Raw genomic sequence first — 26,144 nt, forward strand, 5'->3', positions numbered from 1 at the left:
AGAAATAAGAAGGTTAACTGTCTTCCTCATTTGTATAGCATTCTTCTGTAATGATACCCAAGAATAAAAAGTACTAGATTTAAAAAAAAATTAACCAAATACACCACCAATGATTTCTTTCTAGTTTTATGGTTTGGGTATCACACAGAGTTACAGCATTTTTCATTCACAATGACAGTCATTTTTAATTTCATTGAGAGGCAAAGAACTTTTATTTTTTATTTACAAAAACCTACACTTTTCTGTTTTATTTTGCAGACTCCAATACTTCAATCTACTAAGTTGCATGGAATAAAAGTTCCTAGCACCCACCAAAATCCCAAGAGGGCAGGGAGAAGAATAAATATTGCCAGACTTTGGAAATCATGAAAAGGTTGAAGTGACCCTGTCCTCCTAGTCCTAAGGACAGAGAATACATGATTACAAAAATAGCTGGCCTTTTTTTTATTTAATAGATCTTTATTGGAGTATAATTGCTTCACAATACTGTGTTAGTTTTTGTTGTACAGCAAAGTGAATCAGTCATATGCATACATATATCCCCATATCCCCTCTCTCTTGAGCCTCCCTTCCACCCTCCCTATCCCACGTCTTTAGGTCATCGCAAAGCACTGGGCTGATCTCCCTGTGCTATGCTGCTGCTTCCCACCAGCTAACTATTTTACATTCAGTGTGTATATAAGTCGATGCTACTCTCACTTCGCCCCAGCTTCCCTCTCCCCCTCCCCCCCACCCCGTGTCCTCATGTCCATTCTCTACGTCTGCGTCTTTATTCCTGCCCTGCCACTAGGCTCATCAGTACCTTTTTTTTTTTAGATTCCATAGATACGTGTTAGCATATTTTATTTGCTTCTCTCTTTCTGACTTACTTCACTCTGTATGACAGACTCTAGGTCCATCCGCCTCACTACAAATGACTCAATTTCGTTTCTTTTTATGGCTGAGTAATATTCCATTGTATATATGTGCCACATCTTTATCCATTCATCTGTCGATGGACACTTAGGTTGCTTCCATGTCCTGGCTATTGTAAACAGTGCTGCAATGAACACTGTGGTACCTGTCTCTCTTTTTTTTTTTTTGATGTGGACCACTTTTAAAGTCTTTATTGAATTTGTTACAGTACTGCTTCTGTTTTATGTTTTGATTTTTTGGTCCCGAGGCATGTGGGATTCCTAGCTCCCCGACCAGGGATCGAACCTGCATCCCCTGCACTGGAAGGTGAAGTCTTAACCACTGCACTGCCAGGGAAGTCCTTAGCTAGGCTTTTTAAACAGCAACAGAACCCCTACATATCAAGCATCTAAATGAAGTAAGTAAAAAAGTCTAAAATATGCCAGTATTTCAAAAGATTGTTAAAATAAATTTATACCAATTTAATTTGTTAAAATATCTTATGGGCAGATTTCAATGAAACTGTCTCCCAGGATTCAAGATGAGATTCTTGAGAATAAACTATTTTCCAACATAAAAACATAACTTTGAATATATACTCTTGACAAAAACACAAGGTTCTTTTAATTATTTTGGCCATAAAAGCTTCAAGTAAATTTAGATCAAAAAATTATAATAAACACAATCAAATGTATACTCTAGGACAATTTCAAATAGCCAGTCTTCTCAAGTAAATATTTAATCTTCTGATATCAAAACTTTAAAAGCTCCAGTGAGATATACTTGCATATGTAAACACTAGTATCGTTTATTCACTATTGCGTTCAAATACTTAAGAGGGAAGTGATTGGCGAATACGAATGCAAAATATAAGGCAAGGTCAGAACCCCACTGTGACAGCTTTTCTCTAACAGGGCAAGCGTATACATGCAAGATCCCAAGAAGAGAAGATATATGTTTTCTGAGGTTTATCCAACATGGTGGTTAGTGTTCATTTATTCTCTGTCAAATGCTGCTGTTTCTTTAGAACAGAAAGTGATTTTTTTCTCCTTTGTCTTTAATTCTTTAATGGCAAGAGTTAAATGCCCAACACTAAGTATGTTTACTGACTCTAAGTGGTAAGCAGAAATCTGCCATTAGAAGGTTAAAACTAATGCTGCTTAAATGTTATTTGCAGTAAGCAGGTTACATTTGTTGTTAAAATTATTTTTTAAATCTAAATTAAGAGGAACTTTAAACTATGAGAAACCTATGCCCCCAAAACTATTTGTATTTATACCTATCCTTCTTGCCAATGATTTGGACTACAGTAAAGTAGACAGAAGTAATTATTTTTTAATACTTCCCAAAAATAAGGACAGATAGATTATCTGTGTAATCTGGATATGATTATAACACTGAGTTGAGAGATGAGCCCCCTATTTTGTAGAGAAGATTTTGCATGTGATTGCTAAGTAATTTCCCAGTTAGGGTAACTTGGGCAGCTTACGAGAATATTTCTGTTTCATACAGATACCTTTATGGAGATGAAGGAAGAGAACATTCTAAGAATATTAACATACTGAGCTGTAGCTTACCATTGTGGTATAAAATAGAGGTCCAAAAAGGAGAAAACTTATGTGCGTTGATGAAGTGGGGTGAAAACCGTACCTTTAGAAATCAGTCTTAGAGTACTGAAAAAGCAAAAATAACACAACCCCTATATTAACATAAAGCTCTCAAGAGATATGAGATTACTTAATTAACAAGGAAAATTATTTGAGGCATATATATTTCTAAGACCCTTTAAAAATAATTAGTAACAATAAAATTCATTATATGACAATCTGTACACTCATTGTTGAAAAGCTGTAACTAGGTAAGGCAAAATACAGTTTGCAAGTTAAAATCATTACTCAGTTTCTTAAAAATGTTTAACACCCAGGAGAGAATGTTTTTTAATTTCTTCTATCATCACAGTTGCTGCTTTCATTGTTACTCTGGATTATTTTAACAGCCTGCCCTCTGGCCTTGGTCACTGCACAGTTCACTTTACAAATCATACATTTCATCATACCTGCTGATAAAAGTCCTCTAATGATATTCCCCCAAATGCCCCAGGCTACATTTTCCAATGCAGCTCTAATTCTTCCAGCCTCTCACCTCTTCAAGCAAACAAGATACACTCCTGAAGAACCTCATTCCTCTAACACACAAGCTCTCATCCTGGCTGCACAAGAGAGTAACCTTGGGAACCTTTAAAAAGTGGGATACCCATGCTCCACCCTCCAGAGATTCTCATTAATTGGTCTGGAGTAGGGTCCAGGGATCTCCATTTTTGGAACTCCCTAGGTGATTCAAAGGGGCTGCCATTTGTACTCGACTGCTATATCCTCTCTGCCTCCCACAGAAATGGTATGTTTGCTCTGAGAGTGATGCTAAATAAAGCTTATTTTTAATCTAATTCTTTACCTAACTCCTTGTAACCACCCCTGTGTGTCTACACACAGCTGAGCACATCTTTAAGCGACAGAAAACACTATTTTCCGTGTTAAATTGTTTTGGTTCGCTCTGGGTGAACCCAAAGCTTAAGTTTTGCCAGTTCAGGTTTGAAAAAAAAAAAGGAGGGGAGGGGGTGAAAAAAACAGGAAAAAACCCACAAACCACCAAAAAAGACAAGCACCATACAGGTTCCAGGAATAATCATTCAAAAAACGAATAAGACAGTAATCCTACTCTAGAAGAGCTCATGAAAGATTTAAGATGAATTTACGGTGAAAATTTTCTGACCATTGAATCTAAAGATGAAGATACACTAGGTATAGGCAAAATGTGATGATGACTATCTCTTGTCACTAAATTAAGGGGGATGGTGGAGAGGAAGGCTTAGTGAATTTAAACTAAGTGCTAAAAAACCCAATAACCACTTACAAACCAAACATTCTGACTGTATACAGAATTTACTAGAACCCTGAGAGAAAACCACTGTAGTTATCGTCTTCATTTTACAGAATAAGGCTCTCAGAACTAGTGACTTTCCCATGATCGCACAACTAGACTGGAACCCAGACCTCTCTTTTTAATATTAAGATTCTTTCTCCTAAATCTTACAACCTTCCAGACCACTCAATCCAACACCCATTTTTAGATTTTTGAAAGCAAAACATTTAAAGTAAGGCCTCGATTCTGCTCAGACTAATACAAATTTTTTTCTTAATTTTGACCTATTTTTACATCATGGTTATCACCCATCGTACACAGTACTCAATCTGACTCCGAAAATCGCGCTAATCACTTTCTATTGGGAGTCCTACCAGGGACTTCATTGTACGCAGCCCCTCCCTGGAGGTGGTTATCGGAGATGGCTTCCAGGGGCAGCTATTCGCCAAGCTTATTTCTGAAATCCCGAGAACCACGGCGAGGACCAGTAATCAATCCTAAACGTCTCCATCAATCCCACTGATTTCCCCAGTCGACGTGAGTCTCCTCCAACTGCTCAAGCATTTGTTTACAACTCAGACTTTACCTGAAAAACGCCCCAACGCCACAGCGCAGCGAACAGCCTTTATTCAATATGGACACCGAGAACCCCGCCCCCAAAGAAGCGCTACGCGCAATTCTTACGAGTTTCCGGAAATACCTGTAACTGGAACCCAAGAGTCAAAACTAAGATGAAAAGCGTGGCTTGGCAGCACCGCGAGAGGCAACGGAGGGACCGCCGGGAGGGCGGCTGGCTCGACCCGGCCCACCGCGTCTCGGGGGACACCACCTTCCTCCCGCGGGCTCCGGACGCCGGAAGCGGCGAAAAGCCACTCGGGAAGCCGCTCGCTCACCTCTGACCCCGCCCCGAATCTCGCGCGGCTACCCCGTCCCCCGCAGGCGAGCCGCAGCCCACCTGTGCGGGCCGCCGCCTCAGGATATCGCCGCTGGCTCGGCCAGAACGCGACGCGCCGACCTCGGCGCCGCGCTGCCGACTGCGCGCCCGCCCGCCGCTCGCTCCGCACGCCCCCTTGCCCGCACGGCGCCACAGCCCCGCCGACCGCCTGTTACGGCGCCCGCGCTTCCGATTGGCGCACTGGGCGGGCGACCGCGGGCGGAAGTGGTAGAGGTGGGTAGGCGGGGCCGCCGCCAGGAGGCTCGACGCCAGGATGCTCCCGCCTGGGGCTGGTCCCCGCGATGCCTTTCCTGACTAAGGCCCGGTGGTGGGGCGAGGCCCACGAGCGCTTTCGGTGGCCCGGCATCCAGGTCCGTAAAACGAGAGGTAGCGTATGGCTCTTTGTGAGGTAGGGAGCCCTGTTGAATTTCTACAGTGAAAGAAACTTGGAACAAGTTTTCCTTGCTCAGCCCATCCTCATGAAAGGGAGAGACACCATTTCTGTATTTACTAGTGCAGGCCTTGCAGCCTACGATAGTCTATCAATCAAGTGCCAATGAATTTAATGCCATAAAACAAAACACCTCACTGAAGCGTTGTAAAGATTCAGGAACGGAATAACCAGAGCACATTGCAATGTCTGATTGTAATTCTGCACCTTTAAACAGCTTTGGTTGTTTGGTTATAAACTTTTAAAAAATGATTATTGAAGTGAAGCTCACAGAATGTGAAATGAAACATTTTTAAGTACACAATTCAGTAGCCTTCAGTACATTCACAGTGTCGTGCAACCACCAACCATACTGGTTCCAAAACATTTTCCTCACCCCTGTTAAGAAATTACACGTTATGCTTCCCTCTCCCAGACCCTAGCAGACCCCAATTGCTTTCAGACTTTAAGTATCTACCTAATCTGGGTATTTCACGTAAATGGAATATGTGACCTTTTTGCATCTGTCTGCATTCACATAACATAATGTTTTCCAGGTTCATCCACCTTATAGCAAGTATCAGGACTTCATTCTTTTTATGGCTAATATTGCATCTTATTTGTATGTATATACCCCAATTAATTCATACATCCAGCGATGGACATTTGGGTTGTTTACACCTTTGAGTTATTGTGAATAGTGCTGCTATGAATATTTGTGTCGAAGTATTGTTTTGAGTCCCTGTTTTCAACTCTTTCCGGTATATACTGTTAAAGAAACCTGGAATCTGACAGTAATTCAAGCGGTAAAAAAAACAGGTTTTATTCAGGAACTATTGCAGTAGAGAGAAGAGACCTTAGTATAGAACTGGGTTCAATTACAAAAACAGCATAGACAAGTAAGGATTTATAGCCAAGGTGGGGCGGGGAAACTGGGTGGAAATTGCCTAAAAGGAAATATCAGGTGTAAGGGCTAAATTCTGGCCAAACCGACTTGAAAGGATTCTTAACTGAAGGCAGACCAGGATGATCAGCTATTAACGGTGGGGGGATGAAGAATCCGATCAGATATTGAGGGTGATCAGATACCCCGGTAGGGGTTCTCTCTAAACTGACCTAGCTGGATTCTTACTACAACTGGTTGATGCAGATCCCACAAGACCGATACTAAAGTAGAGGCTAAGAGGGCTTAGAGGAGCCTGACTAAAGTTTAGTCAAGGAGAGAGTCTTTGTCAGTACCCAGGAATGGAACTGCTGGGTCATATGGTAATTCTGTGCTTAAATATTTGTGGAGTCAATAAACTGTTTTCCACAGTGGCTGAGACATTTTACATACTGATAGCAATGTATGGCAGTTCCAGTTTCTCCACATCCTCACCAAAACTTTTGTCTTGTTTTGTTTTTGATCATAGCCATTCTAGCGGGTATAAAATGGTATCTCATTGTGGTTTTGATTTGCAGTTCCCTGATGGCTAATGATATTAATTGAGAATCTTTTCATGTTCTTATTGGCCATTTGTATATATTCTTTGGAGAAATGTCTATTCAAGTCCTTTGCCCATTTTTAAATTGGGTTGTTTGTTTTTTTGTTAAGTTATGAGTTCTTTATATATTCTGGATACTAGACCCTTATCAGAGATATGATTTACAAATATTTTCTCACATTCGGTAGGTTGTCTTCACTTTCTTGCTAATGTTTTTTGATTTTCAAACTTAAATTTTTGGTGAAGTCTAATTTATCTATTTTTTTCTGTTGTGGATTGTGATTTTGGTGTCATATTTAAGAATCCATTGCCAAATCCAAGGTCATAAGGATTGTTGAAAACCATGTCTGCACTTCGTTTTACACAAAGCAGAAAGTGAGTTTATCACAAGGATTTCAACCTGCAAGCCAAGAAACTCAAGGCTATGGGAGCGACGAGTTCTGAGTTGCTCACAGACTAAAGAGTGTGTATAGGGTAAATGCAGAAGTAATTTGGCTTTTTCAGCTGATCCTTATTTGGATCAGGGTAGTTGTGTCAGGGAAACAAGGAAGTCCAAAGATAGCATGAGCAGACTTGGTCTTTGGGGATTGGCTGGCATCCTCTGCTGATTTCTGAGGAGGGCTGTAAATTCCTGCAACTTACATTAGGTAAGGTAAAGTTTCGTTTTTCTTTAGTGCACCTGTGTTGTCCAACTCCATTTTGTTCCCAATATAAGTGACTCCATTTTAGTTTTGGTTCTACAGAATTCACCCCTATATTCTTCTAAGAGTTTTATGGTTTTAGCTCTTATATTAAGTCATTAACCCATTTTGAGTTTATTTTTATATACATTCTGTGGTAGGCATTCCATTTCATTCTTTTGCATGTTGTCCCAGAATCATTTGTTGAAGAGAATATTCTTATCCACAATGAATGGACTTGACAACCTTGTCAAAAATCAATTTGCCATAGATGTATGGGTTTGTTTCTGGAGTATTACTTCTACTCTGTCCATCTATATGTCTGTCCTGTGCCAGCACCACACTGTAGCTTTGTACTAAGTTTTGAAATTGAGACGTGTAAGTCCTCCAGTTTTGTTCTTTTCCAATATTGTTTTGGCTCTTCAGACCCCTTGCAATTTTATATGAGTTTGAGGATCAGCTTTTTCATTTTTGCAAAAAAGGCAACTGGGATTTTGATAGGGATTGCATTGAATTAATAGATCTCTTTGACAAGTATTGTTATCTTAAAATATTAAGTCCTCCAATCCGTGAACATGATGTCTTTCCATTTATTTAAGTCTTCTTTAATGTTTTTTCGCAATATTTGTAGTTTCCAGTGTACAAGTCTTTCATCTCCTTAGTTAATTTATTTCCATCTATTTCATTTTTTCTTCTGAATGCTATCTTAGTCTGTTCGGGGCTGCTATAACAAAATCCCACAGACTGGGTGCCTTAAACAACAGAAATTTCTTTCTCACAGTTCTGGAGTCTGGGAAGTCCAAGATCAAGGTGCTGACAGATTTGGTTTCTGGTGAGAGTTGTCTTCCTGGCTTGTAGAGAACTGCCTTCTCCGGGTGTCCTCATGTGGTGGTGAGGGAGAGAAAGGCAGCTCTGGTGTCTCTTATTATAAAGATACTAGGCCCTCTTTCCAAAAACAATCACATTGGGGCATAGGGCTTTAACATGAATTTTGGGGGAACACAATTTAGTCCATAGTAAATGCAATTATAAATGGAATATTTACTTAATTTCCTTTTTGGATTATTCATTGTTGATGTATTAAAAAAGAACTGATTTTTGAGTGTTGATCTTGCACTCTGAAAACTTGCCAAATTTGTTTATTAGTGCTAATACTTGTGTGTGGTGTGCGTGTGTGTGTTCTTTAAGGTTTCTTTATATAGGATCGTGTCATCTGTAAATTGAGGAAGTTTTACTTATTCCTTACAGTTGGGATGCCTTTCATTTCCTTTCCTTGCCTAATTGCTCTGGGTAGAGTCATTCCTTCATTTTAAGGAATTGGCTCATGCAGTTGTAGAGGCTGGCAGGTGTCATCCATAGGGCAGGCTGGTAGGATGAAAACACCAGAGCACTTTGTAGTTTTAACAACGCCTGCCCTCAGGGGAAACTAGTAAACCAGAGCCTAATCTGCTGGTTTTATTAGGGCCTAGCTGACCTGGGGGAAAGGAGATACCCAATTCCAGCCCACTGTAGCCATGTGTCTCACCTGTGGGTGGGGGAATCTGAGAAACACTTGTGAGGTTCACAGTTCGGGCACACAGGCTCACTAAAAGACTGAGACCTAAGCCAAGGGCTGTAGACTGCTTCCCCTTCCCAAACCTTACCACCACATAACTAAAGGCCTATTTACAGCAGTTCCTTTTATCCAGTACATCATGTCTAGCTATCAAGAAAAAATTACAAGGCATACTAAAAGGCCAAAAATACAGTTTAAAGAGATAGAACAAGCATCACAACCAGACATAGCATGGATGTTGGAATTATCAGACTGGCAATTTAAAACTATGGTTAATGAGGTACAAACGGTTACGTATAAAATAAGCTACAAGAATATATTGTACAACACGGGAAATATAGACAACATTTTATAATAATTATAAATGAAGTATAACCTTTAAAAATTGTGAATCACTATATTGTACACCTTTAACATAATGTATATCAACTATACTTAAATAAAGAAATAAAACTATGATTAATATGCTAAGAGCTCTAATGGATAGACAGCATGCAAGAACAGATGGGCAATCTAAGAGAGATGAAAATCCTAAGAAAACTGAAAAGAAATGGTGTAGATAAAAAAAAAATGCAACAGAAATGAAGCATTCCTTTGATGGACCTATTAATAGACTGGACACGGCTGAGGAAATAATAACTAATGGTTGCCAAATAACCAACCATTAGGTGGAAGAGTGAAAGGGAACTTTATAAGGAATGGATCAGCCTGAAAACACCTGGTCAATCTTAACAATACAAAACGTGAGCTGATCAAGTATTATATGCCTCCTGATGTAGTGTATTTCATATTATTACTATTTATGAATTATGTTCATAAAAACAGAAATAGAATCTGAATTGAATCAAGCCCCTAGGTCTAACTACCAGTTTACTTGAATAAAGAGGCACAGAGTAACTTGTTAAAGTGACAACATGATAATACAATCTGCCCAATACATAGTGTAGTAAACCGTAAGAAAACTGAATGTGAATTGGCTATGTGATATTAAGGAATTACTATTAACTGTTACAGGCTGAATTGTGCTGCCCCCCCACCGCCACCGCCCCAAATTAATATGTAGAAGCGGTAATGTCTAGTACCTCAAAATGTGATTGTATTTGAAGATAAGACCTTTAAAGAGGTGATTAAGTTAAATGAGGCTGTTAGGGTGGGCCCTAATTCAATATGACTGGTATCCTTAAAAGAAGAGATTAGGACACAGATTGAGAGAGAGACACTAGGGATGCCAGCACACAGAGAAAAGACCTTGTGAGGGTACAGCGAGAAGGGGCTATTTGCAAGCCAAGGAGAGAGGCCTCAGAGAAAACCAACCCTGCTCTCACTTTGATCTTGGATTTCAGCCTCCAGACTCAGAGAAAATTAATTTCTGTTGTTTAAATCCCCTAGTCTGCGGTATGTTGTTATGGCAGCCCTGGCAAACTAATACAATAACATTAGGTGGAATAGTGATTTTTTTTAGTTATGAGAATAAGAAAAATGGACTTTGTGTACTAGAGATGCAAAATATAGCATTTACAAGTAAATAAGTAAATAAAAGAAAAAGAAAAAATAAACAAAATTCTGTTAGGATTTTAAATCCTATTTAAATTAATATGCCAAGTATAATTTTATACACAAACTCAATTACCTGTATATTTTATATTCCTTGAAAAAAAAGGAGGCACCTTCAAACCTGTAATAAATGTTTAATATGTCCAAAAAATGTATTTCGAAGTTTAAGCTTTGGTGGATAAACGGTTGTCTAGAACAGTGCCTTAAAATTTTTTTATTAGTCTTTTAGGCTTAATTAAATAAAAACTTTAATAAGGTTGGGAGGTAAGAAAACAAGATTTGTCATATAAAAAAAATTCAGTACTATAAGATTTTTATTTAACCTCTTTATCCTACATCTGATAGCCTTTCTCCCACACTGAAAATGTTGGTCCCCAACTGCATCAAAATGGTGATTGTTTTGTCCCACATAACATTTGCAGCCATCTCAGAATAACAACACTAATGCTACCATCGACAGTATAATCACTGGAACATTTAAAGATTTTTATTGAAGGTTTTTTTTGTCCTTAGACTATATACTACTGGAAATGCATATACAAATTATGAGTTTTTTAAGTCGTTTAAAATAATTTCTTTCTGGTTGGCTATGTCAACAACTTGATACACAGAAATACTTGTTTTTGCTTCTGTTTTTAGGAATTGAAACTTTTTTTAGTTCTTAGGAATTATTTTGTAATTTATTTTAATAAGTATTTAAAATAATTGTATAGTTACAAGTAAAATCTATAAAATAAGATTAAACTCAGAAATTTTAGTTTCTATTCCAGTTCCTTCACCCTGTTCCTCCCTCCCTCAATTGGTAACCATTATATTTTAGGTTTTTGCTTTATTCTGCTATTTTAACATGGTATACAATATAATAGATATATATAAATACTTATATCTCCTGTTACTAATACTAATGGAAACTGGTAAATAAAGAGATAGAATTAAACATTTATCCTGTTTTTATAAATCACTGTACCTCAAGGGATTCAGTTAACTCATGAGTGGAAATTTCTTTTTAAAGAAGAATAAAGGCTAATAAATGCAGAATTGATAGGATCAGATTTTCACCATTTTGAAACTCCAAATGAAATAATTTACCTAGTCATTGATTGGTTGCTAACATCACAAAAAGAGAAACTAGAAAGGAGTCTTGCAAAAAAGCAAAAAATCCAGTCATGCCTTTTTGTAGCTAACTAGTTATTTACAAAAAATAAAGAAGACAAAGGAACATGTTAAATGACATTAAAGGGATACAGTCAGCCAGATCCGGAATATAGGAAACTCTGCAGGACACATAACAGTGTTTCCTCACAAGTATATCAAAAGGAAAAGAGAGAGGAGTGGGAGAACCAACAAAGAAATTGTTGAAAGCAAACTATAAAAATTTGAAATAATATAGAAATTTGAACACTGATTACATATCCAAAAATATTAAGGAATTATTGCTATTTTTTTAGGTGTGATAATGGTACTGTGGCTTGTTTTTTTAAAAGAATCTTTATTCTTTAAAGATATATCTTGCAAGGATAAATACTGAAATGCCTATAGATGAAATGATATGTTTCAGATTTGCTTCCAAATAATTCATGGGGACAGGAGTGGGGGAAATGGGTGTGGGTTTAGGTAAATCAACATTAGCCATGAATTAGTCATTGTTGAAACTGGTGAATGGGAGGCCATTATACCCTTTTTTTGTACTTTTGTACATTTTTTGGAAACACCTACCAGCTGTGCGGGCCACACAGTGGCAACAGGAAGGCCCAACAGGCAGGGCTCTCTCTACTGCCTGTCTCCTCCTTGCTTAGCTACTTTCCATACTTTCAAAACACAGATCATGTCATATCCCCACTGTTAAATTTTTTCATCGAGCCCCCAGGGTCCACAAAATAAATTCTGCATCCTTAATATGATAGTAAAGCCCTCAGCAGTCTGATTCCACCCATGTTTCCAGACTGAGTCTTCCACAATAACTCCTTTGACACACTGGTGTCTTTTTAGCTATCTCGTGATGAAATATCATTTCTTTCTTTCTGTTTCTCTCTAGTGATGTTATTTTACTTTGCATTTTCCTCCTCAGTAACTTTTCTGCTGAATCTTATATTGCTTTCTAGGCTACATAATGTTATCACTTCTGACACTTTCTGGGATTCCTCAGTTGGAATTAGTTTTTCTGATCTCTCATGTCCCCAAATGCTTTATTTTCATCAACATGGCCTTACAGTTCACTCAGCTTAACTAAACTTTAGACAGGCTTCTTCCCTCTAGGCTCATGACTTCCCTTTTCTTAGAGCATTTACTTCTGACAACTTGTAAATTCTTTCTCTGCCCCTTTGATGTGTAATTTATTTTTTTTAGAATTGATTTTTTTAATGGCTTTAAAAAAATTGAAGTATAGTTTATTTACAATGTTGTGTTAGTTTCAAATGTACAGAAAAGTGATTCAGATATATATATATATATATATATATATATATATATATATGTATATATATTAGGTACACACATAGGTATCTATTCTTTTTCAGATTCTATTCCATTATAGGTTATTGCAAGATATTAAATATAGTTCCCTGTGTTATACAGTAGGTCCTTGTTGTTTATCTATTTTATATATAGTAGTGTGTATCTATTAATCCCAAACTCCTAATTTATCCCTCCCTCCCCTTCCTTTTTAGTAACCATAAGTTTGTTTTCTATGTCTGTGTGTCTATTTCTGCTTCATAAATAAGTTCATTTGTGTATCAATTTTTATTCCACATATAATTGATATCATATGATATTTGTCTGTCTCTGATTTACTTCAATTAGTATAATAATCTCTAGGTTCATCCATGTTGCTGCAAATAGCATTATTTCATTATTTTTTATGGCTGAGTGATACTCCACTGTATATATTTACCATACCTTCTTTATCCATTCATCTGTCAACGGACATTTAGGTTGCTTCCATGTCTTGGCTATTATAAATGGTGCTGCTATGAACATTGGGGTACATGTATCTTTCGAATTAGAGTTTTTGTCTTTTCCAAATATATGCTCAGAAGTGGGATTGGTGGATCATATGGTAACTCTATTTTTAGTTTTTTAAGGAACCTCCAGAGATGTAAATTAAAAAAAAAAAAAAAGCCTTTAACCTCCTCTCTCCCATAGCCATCCCTTTGAAATGTAATAATCAAGGAAGATATGCTCCCATCGCTCATTGTCTGCTGGGAGAGTAGGAGCCTAACCACCGTGGGTGCCTAGCTCCAGGTTGTAAAAGTACCCCCTGTCATGAAGATAAGAGAAAGTTTACTTTTCCTTTGGGTAAGGCCAGTTAACACAGGTGGTCTACAATGTCCTCACCCCAGCTCTTAAAACCTTTCCTACTATAAAATTCTTTGCTTCAAAGGACACAATCAACAGAGTGAAAAGGCATCTCATGGACTGGGAGAAAATATTTGCAAATCATATATCTGATAAGGTGTTAATATCTAGAATATATTAAGAACTCCTATGACCTGACAACAACAACAAAAAACAACTCGATTGAAAAATGGGCAGAGGAGGAGCTTCTGGTTTGGTGAAAGCATCCACATGCCAGGAAGGTAGGGCCACCCCAGTTCCTTGGGGACAGAAGCTCCTGCTCCTGGGACTCTTCCATACTTCATCCTGTGTACCTCTTCATCTGGTTGTTCATCTATATCCTTTACAATATCCTTTATTAATAAACTGTTAAACGATTTTTTGGTGATTCCTATAAGCTTATTCTTCTGGATCATCATTTGTGTCATTTTATCAAGAAAGAGATTATTTCAAGGGCTTTTTGAATTATGAGAGCTAATAAGCTACGTAAGGGATTTTTTTGAAACACAAGAGAAGGCTGTTTGGAGAGAATGAGAGAATAAGATGAAGGTGATGGCAGGACCAGTGCCTAAGATGAGTTTGTAATAGTTTCTCAAGTTGCCTTGAAAGATATCTGCACTTTATTTCTGCTTTTATAAAAATTGGAAGTCAAACGAAGAATATAGTATGTGATAGATTGGTATGTTTTTCATTACTTGAGAACATGGACTATTTTCTCTCCTATATATATATATTTTCCTCTCCTATATATTTAGCTGTTTTGGGTTCAAATCTTCATAGTTCAATCAGTGTAACATTGAAGGAAGCCTCTTAGGTTTTACTGAAGACTCAGCCATGTTTTCTTTTTTATTGACTGCACTGGAACTAAATATATCTTGACAGAGAAAACACACTGCTTGCCACCATTTGAAGTACCCACTGCCCATGGACATAATTGTCCATCAACCCTATAGAGATCTGTCAATTTATTTGGAAGGCCTGCAAATGAGATTCATCCAATGATAAATTCTCCTAAGAAGAAGCTGGAGAAAACACTGAAAACAAATATACTTCTCTTATCACCTACCTTAGCATCCACTGTGGCTAGTTCCATGATAGAAAACAAAGGAAAATATTTTATGACAAGTGGCAACATTTCTGACTGATTTTTAGCTGTACCCTTAACAGGGAATAGATGTGTGTGACGTGCAATTATTCAACTGTTACTCTGTGTGTGTGTGTGTGTGTGTGTGTGTGTGTGTGTGTGTGTGTGTATAATACTGAGAAGTTCATATCCTAATATACTACATTTTAAAGTTTTAAATGATGTCATCAAGACTCTATGTGTTGTACACCTACAGAGCCAACATGCATGTCATAAATATTGCTATGAATGCTAATAACCAGCTACATGTTGGGTAAATGCATTTAGGTTTAGAAATAACAAATTATTGGGCCATTTGCTATATTTCTAATTGAAAGGCTTGGGGGAATGTGTAAATCCTCTAAACTCTTACTTGCTGTGGAAAAATTTTACTCATCACTGAATTATTACTTGGCCTTTGAAAATCATTATTATTTGGCTCCCTTGGAGAGATGGATAATTTACCTAATATGGACAAGTACTTTCCTCCCAAGAGGGAGTAGTTTTACTAGCCTGTGCCTCAGAAGATCAGAAATATCTGGTTTCTTTTAGCTGGCACTGGTTTCAGGAGAGTGTGTCTGACTTTCTCCCAAGGATGATCCTGATAAAGAAAGAAAGCAATGGAACAGAAAGCAGGAATGGAAAACAGAGTTACACAGCAGGCCCCAGTGCAGAATTTGACTTTCTGTCTCTGCCGCTTTCTTCCTTTCCTCAGGCAAACTTATTGAACCAGTACTAGTCAAACTCTGAAGATCTCAAGGACTTGCTCTGGTTCTGGTTCGTGCTTGCATCTCTAATGCCTACTGAAATCTGAGTGCTTACTGTTCATTCATTCATTCAAGAACTATTTATTGAGAGCCTATAATATACCAGGCATGGTTCTAGCTGCTGGCAATGTTAATACTGACCAAATAGCCAAAAATCCATGTTCTCATAGAAATATATCCTGGTGGGAAAAGACAGACAATCAAAAAATGAGTAAGAAGAACAGATAGTATGTTAGCTGTATCAGTGTCCTCCAGGCAAATATCACCAGGAACACACCTGTAGTTGAACAATTTGGGTTTATTGTTGCAGTGAGGGAGAACTATCACCACAGGGAACTATGGGGGAGCTCAGTAAGAGGGTGTTAAAAAGGAACCTATCATAGGATTTAGGCCTTGGCTGGATAACCTTGGGGAGGTTCTAATAAGTAGAGATTTTCTTTGGATTGCATGTTGTCAGAAAGCAGGGACAATTTTATAATTGTGTCCTTGCCTGTTGTTGACATTCTGTGAGATTGTTTATGGCCAACAGGAGAACACCATGGCCTAGCTGTGAATATCAGGCCAATTTCCATATTTCAGGGATTTTTGCTTTCTCAGATGGTAAGTGCCCTGAAGAAAAAAAATAAATCAGGGAGAAGAGATAGGGAGTTCTGGATGGTGCTAGGTGGAGTGGTTTTGATTTACAAAAGGATAGTCAACAAAAGACTCCATGAGTAATTAACATGTGTGCAAAGATCTGAAGAAGGTGAGGAGGGTGAACCCACAAGTGAAAGGTGGGGAAATGAATAGAGGGGAGAGGGGAAATTCTTGGCACATTCCAGGAACTGTAAGGAAACCATGGGACTAAATGGTTAGTTAACAAAGATAAGAGAAATGACCCAAACTAAGGTATTGCTGCTAGATACAGAGTGCCTAACCAGTTTATCCAGCACTGAGTGGAGTTCAAACTGACTTTAGCAGGTCCTGGGTCAAGACTGGACCACTTTTTGGTATGCTAATTAGGGGTATTGATCCAGGATTGGGTAAATCTAGACCGGATTATTTTAAAAAGCAGGTTTAGGCAGACTTTATCTCTCCAGCATTGTCTAAGAGCAGTTTCTCAAACAGGTGATGAGCTTTGTGCTGACACAGAGCATTCAAACATTTGCTAAATGCTTTAACTCCAGTCATGGGACCTCCCTAAACAGATTCCACATAGAGAACCTGAAATCATCTTAAAATGTGTGTTGCTTGAGAATGAATTCTGAGTTATGAAAATGCTTCTTCTAATTTGTAACTAGACAAGCTCTCTCATAACAATACTTTAAACATTTACTGTGTAAATTTTCACACGTTAATCTCATTGAACATTTTAACTGCCTTAAGAAATAGGGTAGGAATCTTTCCATTTATATGTGGTTGAACCATATGAAATTGCTATATTTTACCATTTTTAACCTACAAAAATGGCAGTTACATTTGGTCCTACCTAAAAGGTGAGGAAATTGGAAAAGTTAAGAAAGGCAAAGGAGAGTTAGTGGTAGAGTTTCACAACTCCTATACTTACGTCTCCAGCCTAGGTTACTCCCCTGGACTCCATACTCATCCACATCTCCTCTTGAACATCTATCTAGTAAGCTTCAAATTTAACATGGTAAAAACTGGTCCAATCAAAAGACATAGAATGGCTAAATGAATTTTTAAAAAGTATATGCTCTTTCACTTTAGCTTTAAGAATGTGTACAGACTGAAAGTGAAGGGATGAAAAAAAGATATTCCATGCAAATAGACACCAAAAAAAAAAAAAAAAAAAAAAAGCAGGCTTAGTTATATTTATATCAGACAAACAGACAAAATAGAGTTTAAGCCAGAGTCTAATAACAGGCAAAGAAGGTCATTATATAATGAAAAAGGGGTCATTCCAAGACAATATAACATTTGTAAATATATACCCAACATGGGAGCACCTAATTATATATAGCAAATATTAACAGACATGAAGAGAGAAATAGATAGCCATACAGTAATAGTAGAGAACTTCAATACCCCACTTTCAACAATGGATAGATCTTGTAGGTAGCAAATCAGTATGGAAACATTGGTCCTAAACTACATGTTATATCAGATGAACTTAACAAACATATACAGAAATATGAACTTAACAGACATATACAGACCATTCCATCCCAAAGAAGGAGAATACACATTCTTCTCAAGCACACATGGAATATTCTCTAGGATAGATCACATGTTTGGCCACAAAATAAGTCTTAATACATTTAAGAGATTGAACTCATATCAAGCATCTTTTATGAAATCAGAAATCAATTATTAGAAAACTGGAGAATTTACGTGGAGATTAAACAACATGCTTCTGAATAACCAATGGGTCAAAGAAATCAAAAGGGCAGTCAAAAAATATTTTGAGACAAATGAAAATGGAAAAGCAACATACCAAAACTTATGGGATACAGCACAAGCAGTTGTAAGTGGTAAGTTTATAGGAATAAACACCTACATTAAGATGCAAGAAAGATCTCAGATTAAAAAAACTTACTGTATACCTCAAAGGACTAGGAAAAAAATCTAAGCCCAAATTTAGTAGAAGGAAGGAAATAAATTTAAAAGAGTAGAAATAGAGACTAAAAAAGACAATAGAAAAGATCAATGAAACTAAGAGCTGCTTTTTTTCTTTTAAAGATAAACACAGTTGACAAACCTTTAGCTAGACTCACCAAGAAAAAAAGAGACTCAAATAAATAAGAAATGAAAGAGGATACATTGCAACTGTTACCATAGAAATACAAAGGATCATAAGAGATTACTATGAACAATTATATACCAACAAGTTAGACAACCTAAAAGAAATGGATAAATTCCTAGAAACATACAACCTACTAAGACTAAATCATGAGGAAATAGAAAATCTGAACAGACCAATTGCTAGTAAGGTTATTGAATTAGTAATCAAAACCCTCCCAACAAATGAAAGTTCAGCACCAGATGGCTTCACAGAATTCTACTAACCAATTAAAGAATTAATATCTAATATTCTCAAATTCTTTCAAAAAACAGAAGAGGAGAGGACATTTTCAAACTCATTTTATGAGGTCAGCACTATCCTAATACCAAAGCCAGACAAGGACACTATGATAGAAGAAAATTACAGGTCAATTTTCACTGATAAACATAGATGCAAAAATCCTCAACCTAATATTAGCAAACCAATTCAACATTACATTAAAAGGATCTTACACCATGATCAAGTAGGATTTATTCCTAGGATGCAGGATGGATCAACATCTGCAAATCAATCGATCATATTGACAAAATGAAGGATAAAAACTATATGATCATCTCAATAAATGCAGAAAAATTATTTTGCAAAATTCAACATTCGTTCATGATAAAAACTCTCAACAGACTGGGTGTAGATGGAACATACCTTGATGTAATATGGGCCATATATGACAAGCCCACAGCTAACATCATAATCAATGATGAAGAGTTGAAAGCTTTTCCTCTAAGATCAGGAACAACACAAGGATACCCATGACACTTTTGTTCAATATAGTACTGGAAGTCCTAGATAGAGCAACTAGACAAGAAAATAAATAAAAGGTATCCAAATTGGAAAGGAAGACTTAAAACTGTCTCTATTTGCAGATGACATGGTATTATATGTAGAAGACCTAAAGATGTCACCAAAAAACCGTTAGGACTAATAATCAAATTCAGTAAATTTGCGAGATACAAAACCAATATACAAATATCAATGCATTTGTATACACTAATGACTATTAGGAAGAGAAATGGAGAAAATAACTCTATTTAGAATTGCATCAAAAAGAATGAAATACCTAGGAATAAATCTAACCAAGGAGGCGAAAATCTGTACACTGAAAACTACAAGACATTGATGAAGTAAACTGAAGACATAAATAAATGGAAAGATATTCTGTGCTCGTGGATTGGAAGAATTAGTATTGTTAAAGTATCTACCCAAAATGATCTACAGATTTATTACAATCCCTATCAAAATTCCAATGGCATTTTTCACAGAAATAAAAGAAACTCCTAAAATATGTTTGGAACCACAAAAGACCCCAAATGGCCAAAGCAATCTAGAGAAAGAAGAACAAAACAGGAGTTATCACACTTCCTGATTTCAATCAATATTACAAAGCTACAGTAATCAAAACAGTATGGTATTGGCATAAAAAAAGACACATAGATCAATGGAACAGAATAGAGATCCAGAAATAAACCTATGCATATGTGGTCAATTAATTTACAACAAAGGAGCCAAGAATATACAATAGGCAAAGGACAGTCTCTTCAATAAATTGTGTTGGGAAAACTGGGTAGCCACACGTGAAAGAATGAAACTGGACCACTATCTTACACCATACACAAAAATTAACTCAAAGTGGATTAAAGACTTGAATGTAAGACCCAAAACCATAAAAGCCTTAGAAGAAAACATGAGGTGAGCTCCTTTATAGTGGGATTGACAATGAATTTTTGGGTTTGACACTAAAACCAAAGGCAACAAAAGCAAAAACAAACAAGTAGGGCTCCATCAAATTATGAAGCTTATGCATAGCAAAGAAAATCGTCAACAAAATGAAAAGACAACCTATGGAATGGGAGAAAATATTTGAAAGTCATATATCTGTTAAAGAGTTAATATCCAAAATATATAAACAACTCATATAACTCAGTAGCAAAAAACAACCTTATTAAAAAACCAGCAGAAGAATAGAATAGACATTTTTCCAAGAAGACATACAAATGGCCAACAGGTACATGCAAAGGTGCTTATCATCACTAACCATCAGGGAAATGCAAATCAAAACCACAATGAGATATCACCTCACACTTGTTCGAATGGCTATCATCAAAAAGACAACAGATAACAAGTGTTGGTGAGGATATGGAGAAAAGAGAACCGTCATGTGCTGTTGGTGGGAATGTAAATTGGTGCAGCCACTATGGAAAACAGTATGAAGTTTCCTGAAAAAATTAAAAATAGTTCTGTATGATATAGCAATTCCACTCTGGGTATATATCTGAAGGAAACAAAACCACTATTTTGAAGATACATCTGCACCCCCATGTTTACTGCAGTATTATTTACAATAGCCAAGACATGGGACCAACCTCAGCATCCATCCACAGATGAATGGATAAAGAAGTTGTGGGGGGTGTCTCTCTCCCTCTCCCTCCCTCCCTTTCACTTTCTCTCTCCCCCTCCCTCCATAAATGTATATATATATGTAACTGTGTGAGGTGATGGATATTAATTAGACTTATTGTGATCATTTCAAAATATATCAAATTATGTTGTACACCTGAAACTAACACAATATTATATGTCAATTATATCTCAATAAAACTGGGGGAAAAACATGGTAAAAATTGAACTTCAAATTCACCAAGTCTTCTCCTGCCATCTTTCCCATATCAGTAAATGGCAACTCCATCTTTCCAATAGCTCAGGCTAGGAAACTATGGCTGTCTTTAACTTCTCTCATTTTCTCACACTCATATTTAGCCATCAGTAAATCCTGTCAGCTCTGCTTTTGAAATATAACCAGAATGTGACCACTTCTTACCATGCTGTCCAAGCCACCACTTTCTTTATTCTATATTATGGTAATAGCTTCTTAACTGGTTGCCTGTTGACATCTGCTTTCCATACAGAATGACCTTTTTTAAACATCTAAATCTGATTATATCACTCCTCTGCTAGAAATGTTCTGATGACTTCACATAGCCAAAGTCATTAAAAATCCTACAAAACCCTTTATTTCTCACACCTCCATGACCTTTTTGATCTCATCTTAACACATTTCTGCCTCCAGGCCTTTGCATTTGTAGTTTCTTCTACTTGTAATTCTCTTCTTTAAAATTAAAAAATTCCAATTGTAAATACTATGTATTTCTAAGAGATCATTTAATAAGTAATCATAATATCAACATCACACTATAAAAGTAAACTATAATTCCATAATATCGTGATACACAGTGTTTACATTTTCATAGTTTTCACAATTAAAAAAAAATTGTTTGTTTAAATCAGGATCCAAACAGGGTCCACGATTGCATTTGCTTAATATGTCTCTTAAGATACTTAAAAAAAAAAAATTATTTATTTACTTTTTTGGCCATGCCCTGCGGCGTGTGGGATCTTAGTTCCCTGACCAGGGATTGAACTCATGCCCCTTGCAGTGGAAGTGCGGAGTCTTAACCACTGGACCACCAGGGAAGTCCCTAAGATACTTTTAATCTATGAAGTTCTGTCTCCATTTTTTCACATCCTTTGTTTGTTTAAAAAAAAAAAGAGTGGACATTTTGTGGCGTAGAATTTCTGACATTCTAGATTGATATTGTTTAACATGTTTATCTCCTTTTTATTTCCTCTAACCAGGTTATTAGATTAGACCTGGAGGCTAGACAGATCCAAGTTTGATTTTTTTTCACAAATATTTCATAGATGTGTTTGTATTTTGCCTATTGTATTACATTGATGAGAGGTTATAATGTCTGGCTGGCTCCTTTTTGTGATGTTAAGACTTCAGTAGATTTAGGTATTGAATTAATTCAATGTAGCCACTAGGGGTCAGGACTTTATTTTAAAAACAAGCACTTCATTAAAAAAAAATGCAGTGCTCACATAAAATTTTTTTTTAATTAAAAAAAAAGCACTTCATGAAGGATCTAGGGTTAAGTTTTGTAAAAGAGTGAAAAAAATCTAAATTAATGATGTGTCAATTTTAGGAATTTCTGGATAAAAATTTTTTGACTCAAATATAAATGTTTGCTGCTTTAAAAGTTTAAATATGTTTTTTGCAATATAATCTTTCTATTTTTAAATCATTATCACTATGCTAAAATTATGTTTCCCAGATTTAAATACTCCTGTACTCCAGAAGTTCAAGTCACTTTATATGCTGCTTTAACTGTATATAGTACTCTGGTTAAAGTGGAGAAACAGGAAGATAGGACAGAAGGAAGAATACTGGTGAAACCAAACATGGAGTAAAAAGCGCTGAGCAGCAAAGGAGAGGAGGAAGTAAATTTACATATCCGTGGCTACAGTGGAAACCTGAAACTGCTTCCTCTCTGGGGCTGTTCTCAGGCCCATTCCCCAGTGCTATCTCCAGAACTTTGTAAGAAACATGCCTTGCTATGGGTAGCCTTGTGAGTCCAAAGAAGTTCTTCAATTTAATCATTTAAGAATTTTGATTGGGGATGTTGCTATGTGTCGTTTGTGTTCTTCACAAGTGGGAGAAATTTAACTCAGTGATGTAACTGTTATGGTAAATTACTGGCCAAAAACCTCATGCCAAAACAATAGATGAGTATGATAATAACAATAATATATACATTTTTAGAATCATCCTATAGGGGTGGAAAAACATGGACTAACCCAGAGAACCCAGGGTTTAGATTCTGGCACTGCTTTACTATGGCGTCTTGTAACATGACCACTTTGAGCTTCTGTTTACCTGTATGTAAAGTGGGACCAGTGAGACCTAGAGCTGCCAGGGTGGTTGCAAGGGTTGGGTTTTCTTCTTATCTCATTCATTGCTTCTATTTAGTTTCCCTTACTGGATCTTTGCACAGTCCCAACCTCATTTCTTTTTATTGCTGAATATTCCATCATATGGATAGATCACATTTTATTTATTTATTCATCAATTCAGGGTCATTTGGTTTATTTCTACTTTTTGGTTATTTTGATTAATGTTGTTATAAATACTCATGTATAAGTTTTAGTGTGCACATATATATTTTTCTTCTCTTGGGTATTTATCCAGGGATGGAATTATTATTAAGTCATATGGTAACTCTGTATTTAACCTTTTTAGGAAGTGCCAGACTATTTTCCAAACTGGCTATACAATTTTACATTCCCACCAGCAGTGTATGAGGGGGCTCCAATTTCTCCAAGTCCTTGCCAACATTTGTTATTGTCTGTCTTTCTGATTATAGCCATCCTAGTAAATGAGCAGTGATACCTCATTGTGGTTTTGGTTTGCATTTCCTTAATGGCTGATGATGTTGAGCATCTTGTTGTGTGCTTATCAGTCATTTGTATATCTTCTTTGGAGAAATGTTTATCCAGATCTTTTGCCCATCTTTTAATTGGGTTATTTTTCTTTTTATAGTTGAGTTGTAAGAATAATTTATATATTCTGGATACTATTCCTTTATCAGATATGATATGTAAATATTTCCATCCTTTTTGTGGGTTGCCTTTTTACTTTCTTGGTAGAGTAATGTGAAACACATTAATTTTCATGACATTCAATTAATCTATTTTTTTTCTTTTATTCCTTGGGCTTTTGGTGTCAGATCTAAGAAACCATTGCCTAATGTAAGATCACAAAAATTTTTGCCTGACTTTTCTTCTAAGAGTTTTACTAGTTTCTGTAATTTTTTCCTTGGAAACTATTGATAAGATCTTCATATTTAGAAGAATTTTTCCCCCCTGTGCACTCCCCTGGTGTAGGTAAATGTTTAACAACTGGCTTTCTGAAAAAAAAAGTGCATGCATATCTTTGTGTATATAAATTATTATAAATTTTACTTTTTAAAAGGAAGTGTACTAGGCAATTTACAAGTAATAATAAAATATACAGTACTTTGTATCAAAATTTCACATACCAATAGATTATCACAGAATGCTTTCATTAATTTTTGCCAAGTTCTTGTATCCATGACTAACCTATAGTAGAAATTCAACCATAATTTGATAAATTGAATTTCATCTCAATCTGTTAACTCTTTCCCAATAAATTTAATATCATTAAATCTGATATGTGACCTACTGTTAAATGATTTCTCACCTGAACAAATCAGAGTTGGGAAGAAATTCACAGTAGCACATCATTATACAGTATTTATATCATATAGATACAATAGAAGTAAATAATGTCAAAAGCAAGGATAATAAAACGTGATGAGTTTTAAATTTTTTTTGAATTTTATTTAATTTATTTTTTTATACAGCAGGTTCTTATTAGTCATCAATTTTATGCACATCAGTGTATACATGTCAATCCCAATTGCCCAATTCAGCACACCCCACCCCCACCCCCCCGCCGCTTTCCCCCTTGGTGTCCATACGTTTGTTCTCTACATCTGTATCTCAATTTCTGCCCTGCAAACCAGTTCATCTGTACCATTTTTCTAGGTTCCACATATATGCGTTAATATACAATATTTGTTTTTCTCTTTCTGACTTACTTCACTCTGGATGACAGTCTCTAGATCCATCCACATCTCAACAAATGACCCAATTTTGTTCCTTTTAATGTCTGAGTAATATTCCATTGTATATATGTACCACATCTTCTTTACCCATTTGTCTGTCGATGGGCATTTAGGCTGCTTCCATGACCTGTCTATTGTAAATAGTGCTGCAATGAACATTGGGGTGCATGTGTCCTTTTGAATTATGGTTTTCTCTGGGTATATGCCCAGGAGTGGGATTGCTGGATCATATGGTAATTCTATTTTTAGTTGGTTCTATTTAGTTGGTTCTATTTAGTTGGTTCTAGTTTAGTTCTATTGTTGGTTCTGGAAGGAATCTGTCATACTAAGAGTTCTCTTCTCTAACCTAAACTTACATTCTACTTCCATAGTGGAGTCTCAACCATCGCAAGGTCTATGGCTCCACCAGATTAGGACCAGGGGGTTAGCTATAAATAACTAGTCATAGGCAGTAATCTGGGTGGCAGAAACCTAGGACCAAAGTCACTGAGTCTACCTAACCCCTAGGAAAATAATGAAATGAGCCTGAGTCAGGAACTGTGGGGCCAGTACAGGAGTCGTAAAGGCTGGGAAGAAAATAACATTTCTAAGGTTGGCTGCTAGAGATAGGAAGGATTAGGCAAGGCAGAATGCTGCCCTGAGGCTCCTTTAAAAATTCTGATTTCTGGAGCGGGAGGGATCCAGGTTGCTGGATCTCTTAACTTGGGAAAGCAGCTCTGCCCAAAAATATCTTCTCCATACGCCTTGGCATATTTTGACTACTGACAGATGAGCTAATAGTTTTAATTTTGTTGAAAAGTTTATTTTGTTTTAAAATAAAAACAGCTTCTGGAACACTGAAGGTAGGGAGATACCAAATCACTCAATGTGCACAAATATGATAAGACTGTTTTTTCTGCATTTCTGCAGGGTTCCTAGTTCCCCCAAACTAAAACTAAATTGAGATTTTCTCTTTCAAGTAACTATTTCACAAAACTCAAAATTCTAGAGGTATTTTATCTCATTAATGACTATATGAAATTTATAAAATATTGAGCTTTTAATTTTAATATATGCATCATTGGTTTAAAATAGTATTACATATTACAGTGTAAGTCCACTAATTTTATTTCTATAATTCATTCAACCAACTATTTAGACAGCACTATTATGTACCAGAAGTTGTATTGTAGGCATAAGTGTGAAAAGGGGGGCTTCTGTTTTGAAG

At 36.5% G+C, this 26,144-nt stretch overlaps 2 protein-coding genes across 29 annotated transcripts in view; one reads left to right on the forward strand and one right to left on the reverse strand.

Annotated features, from left to right (window-relative positions):
- The window catches only part of SUPT20H (SPT20 homolog, SAGA complex component), a gene marked incomplete at its 3' end in the record, with an annotated part of 39,210 nt that extends 34,302 nt beyond the window's left edge, over positions 1-4,908 (reverse strand). For 15 of the 25 annotated variants that reach the window (XM_082365347.1, XM_082365370.1, XM_082365359.1 and 12 more), the window contains exons 1-2: positions 4,400-4,651; positions 2,472-2,567 (exon numbers count right to left, since the gene is read on the reverse strand). In XM_082365347.1, the coding sequence (XP_082221473.1) occupies positions 2,472-2,474 (3 nt within the window). In that variant the 5' untranslated portion in view covers positions 2,475-2,567; positions 4,400-4,651. Of the gene's footprint in view, positions 1-2,471; positions 2,568-4,399; positions 4,726-4,768 lie in introns of those variants that run through there. The other 10 variants (XM_082365349.1, XM_082365361.1, XM_082365365.1 and 7 more) reach the window with 7 other exon arrangements.
- A 72-nt stretch (positions 4,909-4,980) lies between these two features.
- Positions 4,981-26,144, forward strand: part of LOC309615688 (uncharacterized protein) — a 426,392-nt gene continuing 405,228 nt past the window's right edge. For all 4 annotated transcript variants that reach the window (XR_014236964.1, XR_014236965.1, XR_014236966.1 and 1 more), the window contains exon 1: positions 4,981-5,118. Coding sequence is in view for 1 of the 4 variants with exons in the window: in XM_082365750.1 (XP_082221876.1) it covers positions 5,050-5,118 (69 nt within the window). In the remaining 3 variants the exon portion in view is untranslated. The remainder of the gene's footprint in view (positions 5,119-26,144) is intronic.

Source organism: Balaenoptera borealis (assembly GCF_965194805.1).
Source record: "Balaenoptera borealis genome assembly, chromosome: 18".
NCBI classification, from domain to species: Eukaryota; Metazoa; Chordata; class Mammalia; order Artiodactyla; family Balaenopteridae; genus Balaenoptera; species Balaenoptera borealis.